Below are 14,232 nucleotides of genomic sequence, written 5' to 3'. Positions count from 1 at the left end.
CCTGTCACAAGGATGCTTCTGAAGATTGAGTCAGATGTTGCACATCTGCATGCCCACAGCTAGGGTCCCGGGGTCTGCATGTTCTGGCTGAACTCCGTGGGGAGTGTGGAGCCACCTGTCCCTCCGAGCAATGTGTAGTTGTGTGGATTTTCCAAAGCTGCTGTGTTAGGCTCCGTACATTCACCTCCTGACCTGAATTGGCTGACTTGACCTGTCTGAATCTCACGTAAGCAGACAGTTTCCTTCATTGTAGCATTAATAAATTTTTTAAAGCTACTCTTGAATTACTGTTAAAGCTCTTCCGCTCATTTTGTGTGGAGCACCTCTCAAAGTGCAGGCCAAATTCCTACTGGAGTTTGGATGTGCTGCCAGATCACAGCCCGGGCTGTGGAAGCACCCTGTCATTTCTCAGCTATCGAGAAGCGAGGGTTTTGGAGTCCAAGTACTCAAAAAGAGTCAGAAAAGAAGTCTGTCGCATGCTGCGAGTGGTTGTTTGGAAATCGTAATGCAAACATTTTGAATAAAATTTCAGGTCCTTAAGTGTGCTTGAGAGATGAGCGTTGTATGCTTGTGTTTCTCAAGTGCCTGTTTCCTCATTCTCTAGTGCTGGCCACAGGTTTGCTGTGCTTTGTTCTTGGGGCAGAATAAATTTCCTCTCTAGTGGAGAGCACTGAGCTTCAGCACGGTTCTTGTGTCAAGCATTGAGCTGCAAGGGGGAAGGTTTCTTCTTCCCTGGGAGCCCAGCTGTGATTCTTACTGAATTTTTGCAGCTGTATCTGGTGTTTTTTCTGTTGACATTGCTCTATCAGTTCAACCTAAGGAGCCGTTCTGCAGCTTGACACAGCATGTCGGAGAGGGGAAAAGAGGAGAAGACATTTTGCCGTGTTTGCAGCTCTGTCGCACTGGGACCATGTACAAATAAGAGTATTCTTCCAGCTGCTCTAATTTGAGACGCTTGCTATAGGCGGTTTTAGCATCCAAGGAGTACTGGAGTCCAGCAACTGTCTGGATGTGGTGGTTTTCACAGCTACGTCTTCTGTGCTGGGGAGAGCACCTAATAACACCCAGCAGGTGGTTTCCCCACGATGGCCCAGCGTGCATTGATATGTCTCCAGTGTGGCTCTGCTAAATCAGCCTTTGGATCAAACCTTCCCAGCCAAACTGCATGGGAGTTTTGTCATGAACAGGTCTTTACCTAATGTAGTTAGTGAGGTAGTGGTTTTGCACAACCAATGCAAGAGTATCATTAACCACTGCCAGTGCTCTTCTCCAGGGAGCCTCAATGGAGAGGATGTACATTCCTCTCTGAACTGCAGCGTTCTTCAGCAACAGATGCTGCCATGGTTAAAATAAAATCCTGTGGCTTTACGTACAGCTCGCATTATGGTGGTGGCCAGGTCATCATGCCGCAAGCAAATTTATCGCATGACAATTTGCCTGCATCATTTTTTTTGCAGGCTGTTTTGCAGCCACCAGTGCAGATTCCCAGAGCTAGCCCTGCTTCTGTGCCCACTGCTGAAGATTAGCAGCTGTGTTCCATCACCTGAAGATTTCACCCAGCTAGCGTGACCTTTCCCAGCCTAGCCCCAGCAGAGTCATAGGTGAATTTCTTTACCCTTATCAAACGTGTAAAAAATTTTATTAGCCCTTTCTCTTCTATTGAGCAGCGTGTGGCCACTCACTGAGTGATCTCATAGCCATCATTTTATCTGCCTGAGCAAAAATCCTGTGAATTAGGGGTTAGCAAACAAAGCTCAGCCTTCACCACAGCCTAGGTGGGAATGTGGCCCAACAGTGGTCGCCCCCCAAAGCAGCACATAAGCACATCGTGTATTGTATAGGCAGCAGCATCCTAGTATTGTCCTTGCGTGGGTGCCCTCTTTGCTAGATGATGTGAATAATAGCATTGATCTTTTCTGTTTAGCACGCACTTTGAGGTTTGCTGATGAAAAGGGCTATAAAGGAAAGAGGTGTTGATGGTGGGGATAATAGGGCAAGTAGGGGTCCATATAAAAAAAAACAATATCCCTCCTTGCTCAGAAAAAGATCAGATAGATCCTGTTTTAACCTATCTCCAGGACACTTTTAGTGTTGAGACCCAATGTTACTCCTACTGAAGTCCATCAGACTTTGAGGCTGGTTGAGTGGAAGAAGAGCTGAGTCTCTTGGCTGTTCTCTGCCGTGGAAAGAAACGGGCACTCAGCAAATACCCCTGTGTGACCCAAGGGGTATGGATCACATATGGATCCCAAGGGGTAAAGCAAAGAAAGAAGCATTTCTTTCTTTCTTCCATTCATTCTTTCTTTGCTTTATTTGATATGCCCAGCTGCACATGAGCTGGTTTTTACGAACAGCAGTGCAAGGTGGCTGATTTTGGAGGATTCCAGATGATCACTAGAGGCCACACTGTTATTACATAAAGTCAATTAAAGAGCATACGTGCACATCCCATTGATTTGATTTAGAACTAACAAAAGCTTCAGTAATGTGCAATTACAAGAAACTTAATGACCCCTTTATATTGAATGCAACTTCTGTGGCACCTAATATGCTTTGATGAATTGCTCATTATGTGCAATGTTGGAAAAGCTTCTAAAAAGATTAATAATTGTATAATCAATAGAGGAATTCAGTCTTATTTGACTTTTTTTAAACTCTGAAATCAGTAAGTCATAGAGATTATGGATCCTCTCTTGCTCCCATTTTTCCTGCTGTACCCCCAGAAATTTTTTTTTTCTAAAGCTAATCTGTCACTTTTCCAGCATGGGGGGAAAACCCTTCTTGCATTATGTGGAAAGGTCTGGCCTGATACAGGATTGCCATGTGAGGTCCAAAAGGCTGGTGCCGGCTGCCAGCAGAAATCACCGGTGCTGGGCTGGATGTGTTTGCGTGGAAGGCTCCCTGGGCAGGGCAGGAGGTTCCCAAGTAGCAGCCTCTAGCATTGGACTGAGGGCTTTGCAGCATGGTCCAGACCCACTCCCCCTCTCCCGTTCACTGCCTGTAAGCTTTGGGAGCTGCCAGCCCTTGGGGCCATCAGGTGGGATTTAACCTTGCTCTTCTAGCCGTGGGATGTTTTGAGAGCCTTGCGTCTCAAGTCTTGCCCACACCGCAGTTGACTGCCAGTTGTGAGGTACAGCAAATCTTGTGGGATGGGATCAGAAATATGAGAGTAGAAAGGAAAAAAGGAATTTCATTTCTGTTACATTCCGGGTTTAATAAATACTGCTAGAGATGTCTGGAGGCTAAAAAACAGGCAAATGCAGAATTCCTTTAAATTTGTTTCGATTTTGAATCCACTCTTGTCATGCTTCAGGGCATGATTCATGAGTTTTGAATGCCGGGGTCTGACAGCAGTATTTTACTGTTGGGCGCTAAACTGGAAAGAAAAACTGGTCACCCGGATCAGTTTGTATTACTGTATTTCTTATGGCAGGGGCAAATTTCTGTTGTCTCTAGCAAAGCGGTGCGTGCTCTTCCTTATTCCTTCCTGACTGGTACCCACAAAGCTCCCAGCAGTACTGACCTTGGGTTTTGGCTGCCTTAGGTAGCATTTGCGTAGTTCTTCTGTCATGTGGAAATTTTGTGTAAAACGTAAAATATGTCTGTTTTGTTTCCCTTACAGATGCTCTTAGGAACATAAACACATAATTTTGGTTAAAATGTGGTTTATTTGTCCGTTGCCTAGCCCTGCCCTCACGTGTGTGTGTATGTGTGTGTCAAATGTGGCTTGCATCATACCGGGGCAGATCCTGCAGCATCTGCACAGCCCAAACCCCAGCCGCTCCAGGCAAGGTTGGCCTCAGTGAGGGCTACTGAAAACTCCTGTTGACTCTCTGATTCTTTGGTATAAAAGCTAAACCAGGTTGAGCGCAGCCACCTTCAGATTGAGAGTAAAAACGAGCTAAAGTTTAGACCCCAGTGTGTTGGGAATCACTGCAGCTCTGCTGATTCCTGCGCTAATTCCCAGCAGCTGGGGAGTTCATCCCTAAGTGTTTGCAGAGCAAGAGACACAGGGCGTTCCTGGGGTTGCATATGGGAGGGATGAAAAAAAATCCAAACCCAGGAGTTTTGGTGTGATAGGATGGGACTCATTTAGTCTGGGCACCTAATCAAGAGCTCCGGTTAAATTACTGCCACACAGTGCTGTCATTACACTACAGCAAAGAACCTTTCCCGTTAGTGCTCCGCAGCGCAGCCGCTATGGGAGATTTTGTGTTATTTGGAGTTGTTGAGCTAAATAAGGCAGAGGGTAGAGCAGGTAGGAAAATGACTCTGTGTTAATGGCTGTCGTGCACAACAATACCATCCATCGTGCCAAGCTGACGTTCGTATGGGAGGATCATGTTTTATTAAAACCTGCTACTTGTTGTCACTCACTTGCTCCACTGTCCTATTCGCTGTCTCCAAAAATAGCATGCCCTGTGATGGTGTCTTATTATGATTAAACAGATAAAAATAAGTTTAAGGTTTAAACACATCCAGGACACCTGAGGTAATACAAGATCTGACTTCTTTACGGAACGTGTGAAGTTATATTTTCCATTGCTTCACAATACTTGTTTTGTTTGGTTTTTAATTCAGTAAGCTTTAATGTGATCTATAGTTTCACATTACAGGCTGGCACCTCAGGAATTTGTATCACTATTTTCTGATTTTTTTTCTTATTCACTGGACAATATTTACTAGCTTTGAAAAAAAATTTCTCTAAGTCAGCCCTATTTTTTTCAGTGATTTAAGTAATAATTCTATGATGTTGTTTGTTGCAGCTTTCATATGTCAGAAAGGAGTGCTGCTTATTAGTAGTGAGGAAGTAGGCACCCTGATAAAAACTGTAGGATTTTACTCATGTGATGAGAATTTATACCAGGAGCTTCATTTCTTTACTCGCTGTATATGTGTCTATATTTAGCCATTTTTCTCTTTAAATAAAATCTGTACATGGTGATAAGGGAAAAACATTTTTTCCTCCTGTATTGCTGCTTCCTCTGCATTCATTTGTGACTTTGAATTCCTCTTCAGTGATGCTAATATGTGGCATTTCATCTGAAATGAAGGGCATATGAGAGCACAGGAGCCTGATGGAGCAAGATGTGGCATCGCTGGTGGAAAAATCCAAGGGCAGTAATTATAGACAGCAAAGTGAACGTCATACTACAAAGCATTACTACAGGTAGCGTGGTGTCAGCATCAAACTCATAGACTTACTCCAAAGTTATGTTTCCCTGTCCCTGTTCATATGCTGAATAGTGACAGCATGGTCAGAGCTTTAGCCAGTGGAGAGGAGAACACAGTCCCCGCTCCGCAATGCTCATGAGCAGTGAGCTGTTGCTGACAGTGGAAATTCAGAGCACTTAGGGGTATGTCTGCACTGTGTAATGAGGTATGTGAGGTCCCTGACCTGGGAGCCGCTGTGGTTGTACCGACATAAAGCTTGACCTGAGCTAGTGAATTCTGCTGGAAGGCAAAAAGGATGAGCCAAACTGAAGCAGTTTTGCTTTCAGGACTGCTACTTTTTTCTGAAGATTACTCAAATGTGACACCTAGCTGTGCAGTTTGACCCATGTCAAACATGTCCAAATGTGGTATCCAAACGTGGTATCCAAACATGGCACTGCATTGCTTGGGCAGTTACACCCATCTGAAAGATGAAGCATTATTGTCCGGACACGGCAGAATCCGGGTGCAATTTCACAGAGGCTTTTCGCACATGTAGCTTGAAAGATGCAGCTGGTATTACTCGTATTTTCCATGACACGTCAACCAGTCAGAGCAGGTTGCTTTTGTTCCTTTTTGGCAAGAGAGCTTTACAGCATCTGAACGTCCTGCTTCATTTCTGCTGTATGGTAGAGATGATGGTCCCCAGCAGTCACAGGTGGACGTGAAGTAACAAGCAAAGGTTGGTTAGTCAGCTGTGGAAAAAAGCTTGACGTGACCCTGAAGGCCTAGATATCTTGGGACATGCCGTGTGGCTCTTCCTATTGATAAGAAAACCAAAAACCATCCTGAAGGAACTGAGCTGATGCCGTCACTGTTTACACAGGAACAGGGACATGTACACATCTAGCGAGTAGTGTCAAAGTGTCAGCTCTGCACAAGACCTCTCAGTGCCCTTTTGCTTCAACTCTATCACGCCCCTTAAAAAAGAGTGGAGCAGAGCACCGCAAAGCTCGCTTCTGACAGAGAAGCATGCAGTCAGAAAGGGGCACAACAATAAATACAACCCACAGCTCCGCTACTCAATCTCCTTGTAGAAACTTCTCTGGGCCGCTGCTGAAGTGGATTGAAGTCAGTTGAAAGACGGTCATTGACTTCTGCAGCCTTCGGTGTGCAATGTGTGAAGAGACAGCGGCTTAACCCGGCCAGAAACTGGAGCCTTAATGTTACCACCAACAAAGCGGACAGAGCTGGGATATGTTTTCAAAGTGCTATGATTCCCTCTCAAAACTGTAGACTCAGCTCTTTATAATTGTGGGTCTGACCACGGCTGTCAGCTCACCTTCCATTTTTTTACTCTTGGGAACATTCACCTTTAGGAGTCTGAAGTCTTCCAAGCTCTCATGTTTGTAGCCCCAAAGAGCTCCCCAGTTGTGGAAACCCCCTGCTTGTGCCTTCTCTCCGCTCCCTGCACCACTGACCTTGTAACTTCTTTGATCTAAGTGGGATCAAAATCTGAGCTGGAAGGCAGAACTTTGTCTCAGAAGAACAGGTATTTTATTAAAAGGCCACAATGTTATCCATATTAGTAGTTAGATACAAGGAAAGCAGAAGTCTGCAGAAATTTAAAGTTTTGCCAGTTGATGGAATCCACATACAGCCACCAAATGTTAAAAATACTCCATTTCCTATGAAGTTCACATCTATATATGGAACCCACATTTGTTCAGATATATCTGGTTGTCCTGTTCTGTGCAGGAACCCAAACTGTTGCATCGGTAAGACACTGATTTTGCTAATTAGTAAAGCAAAAATTTCCATTGCAAGGGTATTTAAAGCAAAATTAAATACAAGAAGAAAAAACTCCTTATTAAACTAAAATGTGGTGTAACAGCTCACCACATCCTGCTACCGTGGCATCTGCTGTTTAGCAAAGGAAAGGTTCCTCTTTCAGACTCCTTGACAGGTAGAGAGGTCACGTGTTACCTGCATTTCTCAGCACTATTATTTTTTTGACTTTCTGTCAGTGGAAAAGCTGAACGTGACAATGGAAAATATCGGTTGAGGGAGGGCATTGTGGGGAACTGTAGGTGTTAGCTATAAAAGCAACAGTGGCCTGCCTCCCCAAAGCCAGCAGAAAAACAGTGAAAAAAATCTGATGACAAAGGTGCTGTAAATCATTGTACTCAGCTGTTTGATCTGATAGGGATCAACCTGTTGCTTTAAGGGAAGCGTTGTGTTAATCTAGGCATTAAAAATTAAACATCTTGCATGCTATTCCAGATCTGCTGCTAAGCTGTATGTAGGGCCTCCAGCAAGCCAGGTCATTCTTTGGGTGTCATCTGTCCTGTCTATAAAATGGGTCTTTTTGACTACTTAGGTTATGTTGTTTTAAAAATGAGTGTAAAGCCTTTGCAACCTTTCTTTGAAGAATGTTGCGCTCATTGAAAACACAGCTACTCCTGGAATGGTATTACAGACGTGACTGGACGTGTAGCCAAGCAGCAGCGGCATCACAGACCAGCATTTGCTTTAGGAATGAAACTCAAACCCAGGCCAAAATACTGCTTGCACTGAATACTGCTGTTCTGTGGAGCACACACAATCCTCTTGTAGTAACAGGTTTGTAAGCCAAAACTTGAGCATTCAAGTTTTTGAATGCAACCAGCTCACTCTCCTCAATTATATAATAAATATTTTGTTAGAAAGGTGGGAACTAAGAGGAAAATACCAATTATTTTCTCTGCACAAGCAGTATATCTTACCTCTCTGGGGAGTTCTGCAGTGGTCCTACAGGTCTGAGTGGAGCTCTGAGGATACCAAGGGGAAGGAGTATGATGGATGGCAAAGGAGATGGTGAACAGGGAACGATCAGCTTGTTCACACAACACATGGATGAAATTATCAAGAAAAAAATTGAAAACAACAAAAAAGTACTTTTCCCACCAGCACATCCTTAAACTGTGGAACCCGTTGCTGCAGGAAACCGTGAAGGCCAAAATAGGTTCAGAAGGTTATTAGAAACCTTCACGGAAGAAAATTCATCAAAGTTTACTAGAAACAAGGATGCAGAGCTCCTCTTGCTCACAAAGCCCTCCAGCAGAGTAAAGGTGTACTGAGAAAGCATCACCGGAGGTGTGCCTGGTTCCTATGCTCTTTCCCAAAGAATTGGCTGCTGGCCATTGTGGTAGATGCAACACTGGTACGGACGGACATACAGGACGCTTCAGCAGAGCCGTTCTTCAGTAACAGAATTTTTTATTTACTGTTGGGAAGGACAATATGGGGTCAACCTACAACAAGAATATCTGATGTTTTCTTGCCAAAAGAGAAAAAAAAACAGTTTTGGGTCAAACAAAACATTCCAAAACATTCCATTAGATCCAAAATAAAACATTTCCTAACATGCAACAAAAATGTTAATATGTTTTAGAGTATTAAAAGAAGCAAATTTCCCAGAAATTTGAAATAAAAAATGTTGTTGCTAAAGACATTTGAAACTATTTGAGAAATGTAATCCATATTTTCATGCCATTTTGACTGACCCAAAACTGCATTTTCCCCCCCAACAAGTTTTCCCTCAATGTCTGTTTCTCAGACCTGGAGGGAGAGAGGAGTGTCTTCATGAGAGTGCTAGACCATGCAGCTGGAGGTGGCGAGGAGCATCCTTCTAGCTGAACCCAGCAAGCGTCACCCAGCACACTTCACATGTGCTTGCTGCCTGGTTTCCCCTCGTTCCCACCTGCCAGAGGGTTTTCCTTCCAGCCTCAGGTGCCTCGGCGGGCAGCATGGGAAAGCCCGCTCTCAGCACGCTTCCCCTTTCAGCTCTCGTGATTAGTGCTCTGCTAGCGGTCTGCCTCTACAAGATCGGCTGCTTTACCAGATCATGTATTGCCCCACCTGGGCCTTGTGCTTGCACCCTTGTCCCTCTCTGTAGGTTTTTTCCACTGCGTTATTGGGAATTTTTGCATTTTCGGCACTGTGGTGGGTAAAGGGGAACAAGCGACAGTGAAACAGAGACCTGTGTCTGAGCCATGCTGTCTATGGTCCGCCATGGATGAGAGAGATGTTGAACATCCTCTTAGCGTTTTTGGCCCTTTTTGATTGTGAGATCTGGTGGCAATGGGTGCACTTTGGTTGAGGTTCAGTTAGTGAGTCCATGCTGCCATTGTGTAGTGGCTGTTGTTGAATAGCTCTCAGATGTTGTTACATGAGGACACCAGACTTCACTGCTACTCATCAAGGTAGCAGAAGTCCACCTCTGTTAAAAAAAGTAACATATAATAAAAATGATCAATAAAACCAAAGGTCTAATCTGTATCCTGTTGGAGTTGATAACAAAATTACAAGTGATTTCAGCTGGGGACAGATCAGTTTGGCTGCTGAGAGCTAGAGAGAGCTTAACCAAAGGACTGCAGTGGTCTTATGGGCTGAGCCAAGGGCAGGTGGTCTCCCAGCTGAAAGGAGAAGTCACATCAACTCTAGGGTAAGCCATGTGTCCTACAGTGCTTGAGTGACAGAAGATTCAGCTGAGGATACCTAGCGTGGCTGGAAAGGGCAGCCTCTGAGTGCCTAAGCCAATTTGGGAGATGGACCTTTGGCTCTTAGACCCTCATGTCATCAAGTTGCTTCCAAAGTACTTTTACTAAATGTTTTAATAGGGGAAAGCATGGGCTGGTGGGCTGGGGGATGTTACTTTTGAAAGTTTTACTGAATGAATCAAGCAAGAGTACCTCAGCATGTGCTATAGAATTAGTCTGAGATTCGAGATACCTGAGTGCTAACCCTGACTGAGATGGGGAGCTCCTCAGCTTTTCCACCTCCTTGTCCCCATCTGTGAAATGCCAGTGATACTTATGTTCACATTTTACAGAAGCGCTGTGAAGATTAGTTATTTAATGTTTCTAATGACTACCTGTACAAAGACTGAGGATTGCCTTGAGTAGTATCTTAAATTTATTTGGTGTAACAGAAACTTTGAGGGAAAGTTAGCAAAACTGTGACACTTTCTGGTCCATTTGAGGATTTATTTTCATTGTCACGCTCAACACCAAGACATCACTGTGTGTTTTTGCTGCATACCCAATGTTGCTTTGAGAAGTTTATCAAAGAAACTATCTGTACAAAAGCATCATGGAAAAATCATCCCACAGAAGAAGCGCGCTGTTTACATTCAAGGCAGAAACTCGGTCCCAAAAGCTGCCTGGAGTCTTGCAGCATGTAAATGGGGTAGCACTTCTTGCTGTGTTCAGATGCATGCAGGGCGGTCTTTGTCACAGAGCAGGGCTTGCTGCTTGAATTTGTTTCCACTGTTTGGTAATATTAAAGATGAACTCTACGGCACTCTCAAGAGAAAGAACTGCTTTGTCTTCACATCTCATTTCCATACCGCTCTTAGTTTGCTGCCATAAATAGGTAGTTACAAATACAACTGATATTTCCTTTCTGAAGTATGGTGTGCCTATCCATTGGTAGAAGTGGTTTCGGTGGCCAGGACCTGTGACACAAATCCTGGCTGATTCATGTGCTGCAATTACTAAATGGGCAATAGGTCTTCAGAAAAAAAAACAAAAACAAAACCAAAAAAACCCAGCTAATTGCTTCAGGAAGTTGGTTTTAGACAGGCTTTGTCTTTTCTAGTAAACATGTGAAGTTATCTGGATGGCTGTGAACAGCAGCCCACGAGGAAAGGAAAACACGGGCTTTTCCGTGGTGCTTCCATGACGTGGGCATGTGTTTTCCACTCCCAGCAATGTTAGGGAAACTCAGAAGTGGTGATAGCCCTACTGATGGCATTTTGTCTATCTTCACGTAAATCAGGTGGTGGCAGTTGCTGCAGGGAGGTGGGGTGGAAATAAAAGGGATGTTGTGTAGTCCACTGTAGATGGCCTTTGCCAGGTTCAGTCATTTCCTGTCCATCTGCCAAAAATCACAAGCTGATAAATGGACATAATTGGAGTGTGGGAAACTGTATTGCTTGATGATCTGCAGGGGAGGGGAAAAAGAATGAAAGAAGACTCGTGAATAAAGAAAACAGCACTTTATCAGTGGAGATGCAGTCTGACTGGCTGATGCTGAGATAGCGGACCTTGTTTTTTCTTTTCTCTGACTCTTACCAAGGGTTTTAACTTGCTCATCCCTCCCATCTGTCTGTGCGGATAGGAGCAAAGACTGTGTGTCCGGCGTGTTGGTCACCACGAAAGGAGGGTATATATTTACATGTGTTACCAGTACAAGGGAATGGGCAAACACGCAGCAGTTTCTTCTCTTCTTCTTCTTTTTTTTTGTTTCCTAATATCATCCCACGGTGGAAAAAAATCAGCATGTGAAGTCATATTCTATCTAGGCATTGCAGCTGCACATACCCAGGTTCAGTGGCTGGCAGCTTTCTGCCATCAGCACCTACCATGGCTAACATACTTTCCAAACAGCTCTTTTTATGGAAGGGGTAGATTATTCTAAGATTTCTTGTGGTTCTCTTTGCTTTACGTTTCCAAGCCAGTTCTAGAGCAAATGAAAAGTTTTATCTGTAACTGATTTGAAATGTTAAATATGTTTGATGCAATCAAGGATCCAGGATGCTGCTGTTCTTGTGATGTCTGGTTTCACACAGTATTTAGCATGTTAATAACCTTGGTTAATCTTGCTGTTTTGCACTGTGATCAGCCTGTACTAGCTATCTCGTGATGTTACGCTTACTGTTCAGAGCTGTACTGAAGCTGTCAAGGAACGGATGCAAGTTTGGGGGGGCTGTGTACTGAAGAGACCCTCCTGCAGCAGTGGGATACTAATCAATTCCTTTTCTCTTGTCTTCTTTCTTTGCAGTAAATGAAATTATAAGGAATGACCTTTCCAGTACCAATGTCCATTCGTAGCTTTCAATACGGGCCTAGTATGAAATCCACACACACTTTTGACTTAGCTGGCATGTCAGCTCGAGTAGAGAGATACCGAATAAACTGAAGACGTTGCCTGGTACCACTCTGATCTTCCACCTTACTGAATGTCAGGAACTGAAGATTTACCTCTTGCTTATAAAGAAGTAGCTCCTCAACTTCAACTGATGAAACAGCTTCTTTAAAGAAAATCATCTCGAAAGAAAGAGGAAGGAGTACGCTCCGAGATGGCACATTTCATGGGACAAAACTAGGAAACTCAGCAAAATCTGAGTGCTTCTTCCCAGTGCTGATCTTTTTGGCATGGCACTGCTGGAATATAGCCCTGGAAGTGCCTTATTTTACCAGATTGTGGCATCAGGGCATTTTTAATAAGCTTTGAATTTGCTACCATTAAAAGTGTTGGTAGGTGCAGAAACTATAGAGCTTGCATTCTGGAGAGTGATATTGGAAAAAAGCGTAGGACTCTGCAGCAAAGTAGGGAGAGCAATCACTACTCCAGTAAGATGCGTTTATGAATTCCAGAATTTCTTCAGCTTTTCTTCTGCTGTAATGTACAGCCTATTGCCTTATTCTCAGTGCATTTCAAAAGCCTCCTGATTTGTCATCATCTCAGCTTTCTTTTGCATATTGTCTTTATTATGTGCTAATGAATCATAGGGTTGTTAGTAGTAGCATGTTAAGATTCTGATTTTAATCTGGCTTCAGTCATAGCACAAGTGAGTTGAATAGCACAAAATAAAAGAGGTTGATGGACAAAAAATTGAAATCTATCTATTACATGATAGATGAATGTGTATGCATGTACATACATACTAGTATATATGCATATATTTATATATGACAAATAATATAGATGATTGCCTAGTGAGGGCACTGAATTTAGCAATAATTTCAATTTCTGAGAATGCATTTCAGATCCACAACAAATATTTCAGCTACTTCTTTTGAGGGTTTGTTGCACCTAAAGCAGGTATGCATTTTCTTTCCTCATGCAGTTAAGCAAGCACTTTAGATAGGCAAGAAGGATGCATACAAGATACATGTTATTTACCAAATGACAAAATATGAGTTATAGTAACTGTAAATACCGTTATGGAAGTGTGTAAAATATTTGTTCAGTTATAATGTTATTATTCCGCAGAAGCCTTATAACTGTCTGCTACATGTATGAAAAAGAATATTACCAAAAAACCAGAAAGGTTTAATATGCAGCGCTGTATAGTGTGTTTTCAGATTAGCTAATGTTTCTGGAGCTACAGGTAGGCATGTAGTGTAGCCTTTAACATTGTATTTTTTACAATCAACCGCTTATTATATAACTAGCAACAACCTATTATTTCATATAACCAAAAAAATAAAACAAAACTAAAATAAAATAGCATGACTTAAATTAAAAATGTTTAACATTAATATTGTGCCTTAGGAATCTATGCCCCCTCCTGGAAATACACCTGAACTACACCTCCGTGCTGGGGTGGCTCCTTAACCCTAATGCAATGAAGATTGAATGGGTTTCACAAAAAGGTGAAATCCTCCTAAGCGTTTTAAAACATTATTCTGTCTAATTATGTCTTACTTTCTTTAGAAAAAAAAATGAAAGCCATATTTGTCACATTTGCACATTACTGTGAAGACATGAGAATATAATATGGCTATATGTACATAATATGCTGTTATTGGTCATTATAATAGTCTGTTATTCCTCACCTGTTTAATCCCAGTTATTTACCCTGTATTTAGCATTGTAGACGTTGCATGAAACATTTCTTATAGACTGCCATATGAAAAGTTGAAAAGCTTGACAGATGTCAGCTTGACTTGTAGCTAGAAAAGAGATCCAATAAAGCAAAATGTTTTGCTGGAAGCTAGTCTTAGAGTGGTTCATTTTATGACAAATCTTCCTTTCTCATATAAAATAAGAATTTTTACATTATATACTTATATAAAAATATATATCTCCATCTCTTCTATTTGAAGCTGTTTGCATCCTTCTGCATTCTGCTAATACAACCATCTTAGTATGGAAGTAAAGTCTCTTGCCAACAGACTCTTACTCATTTCCCCCCTGCATTTAAAGACGTTGCTGCCAAGGAGAGAAAATGATATATGATAAAATTCTCGGATTTTATTCTCTCAGTATTTCAGAAATGTCAACAAAGTGTGCATGGAGGACTCTCTG

The 14,232-nt window shown here is 42.7% G+C and overlaps 1 protein-coding gene across 5 annotated transcripts in view; it reads left to right on the top strand.

Annotated features, from left to right (window-relative positions):
• NFATC1 (nuclear factor of activated T cells 1) overlaps positions 1 to 13,343 on the top strand; it is a 117,863-nt gene extending 104,520 nt beyond the window's left edge. For 4 of the 5 annotated variants that reach the window (XM_075493650.1, XM_075493647.1, XM_075493645.1 and 1 more), the window contains one exon: positions 11,980 to 13,343. In XM_075493650.1, the coding sequence (XP_075349765.1) occupies positions 11,980 to 11,982 (3 nt within the window). In that variant the 3' untranslated portion in view covers positions 11,983 to 13,343. Of the gene's footprint in view, positions 1 to 1,457; positions 1,602 to 11,979 lie in introns of all 5 variants that reach the window. The other variant, XR_012774294.1, reaches the window with a different exon arrangement.
• Positions 13,344 to 14,232: the final 889 nt, after the last annotated feature.

This window comes from Mycteria americana, chromosome 2, assembly GCF_035582795.1.
Source record: "Mycteria americana isolate JAX WOST 10 ecotype Jacksonville Zoo and Gardens chromosome 2, USCA_MyAme_1.0, whole genome shotgun sequence".
Classification (NCBI taxonomy): Eukaryota; Metazoa; Chordata; class Aves; order Ciconiiformes; family Ciconiidae; genus Mycteria; species Mycteria americana.
Note: the sequence above shows the minus strand (reverse complement) of the source record. Positions and strands in the feature narration are given on the sequence as shown.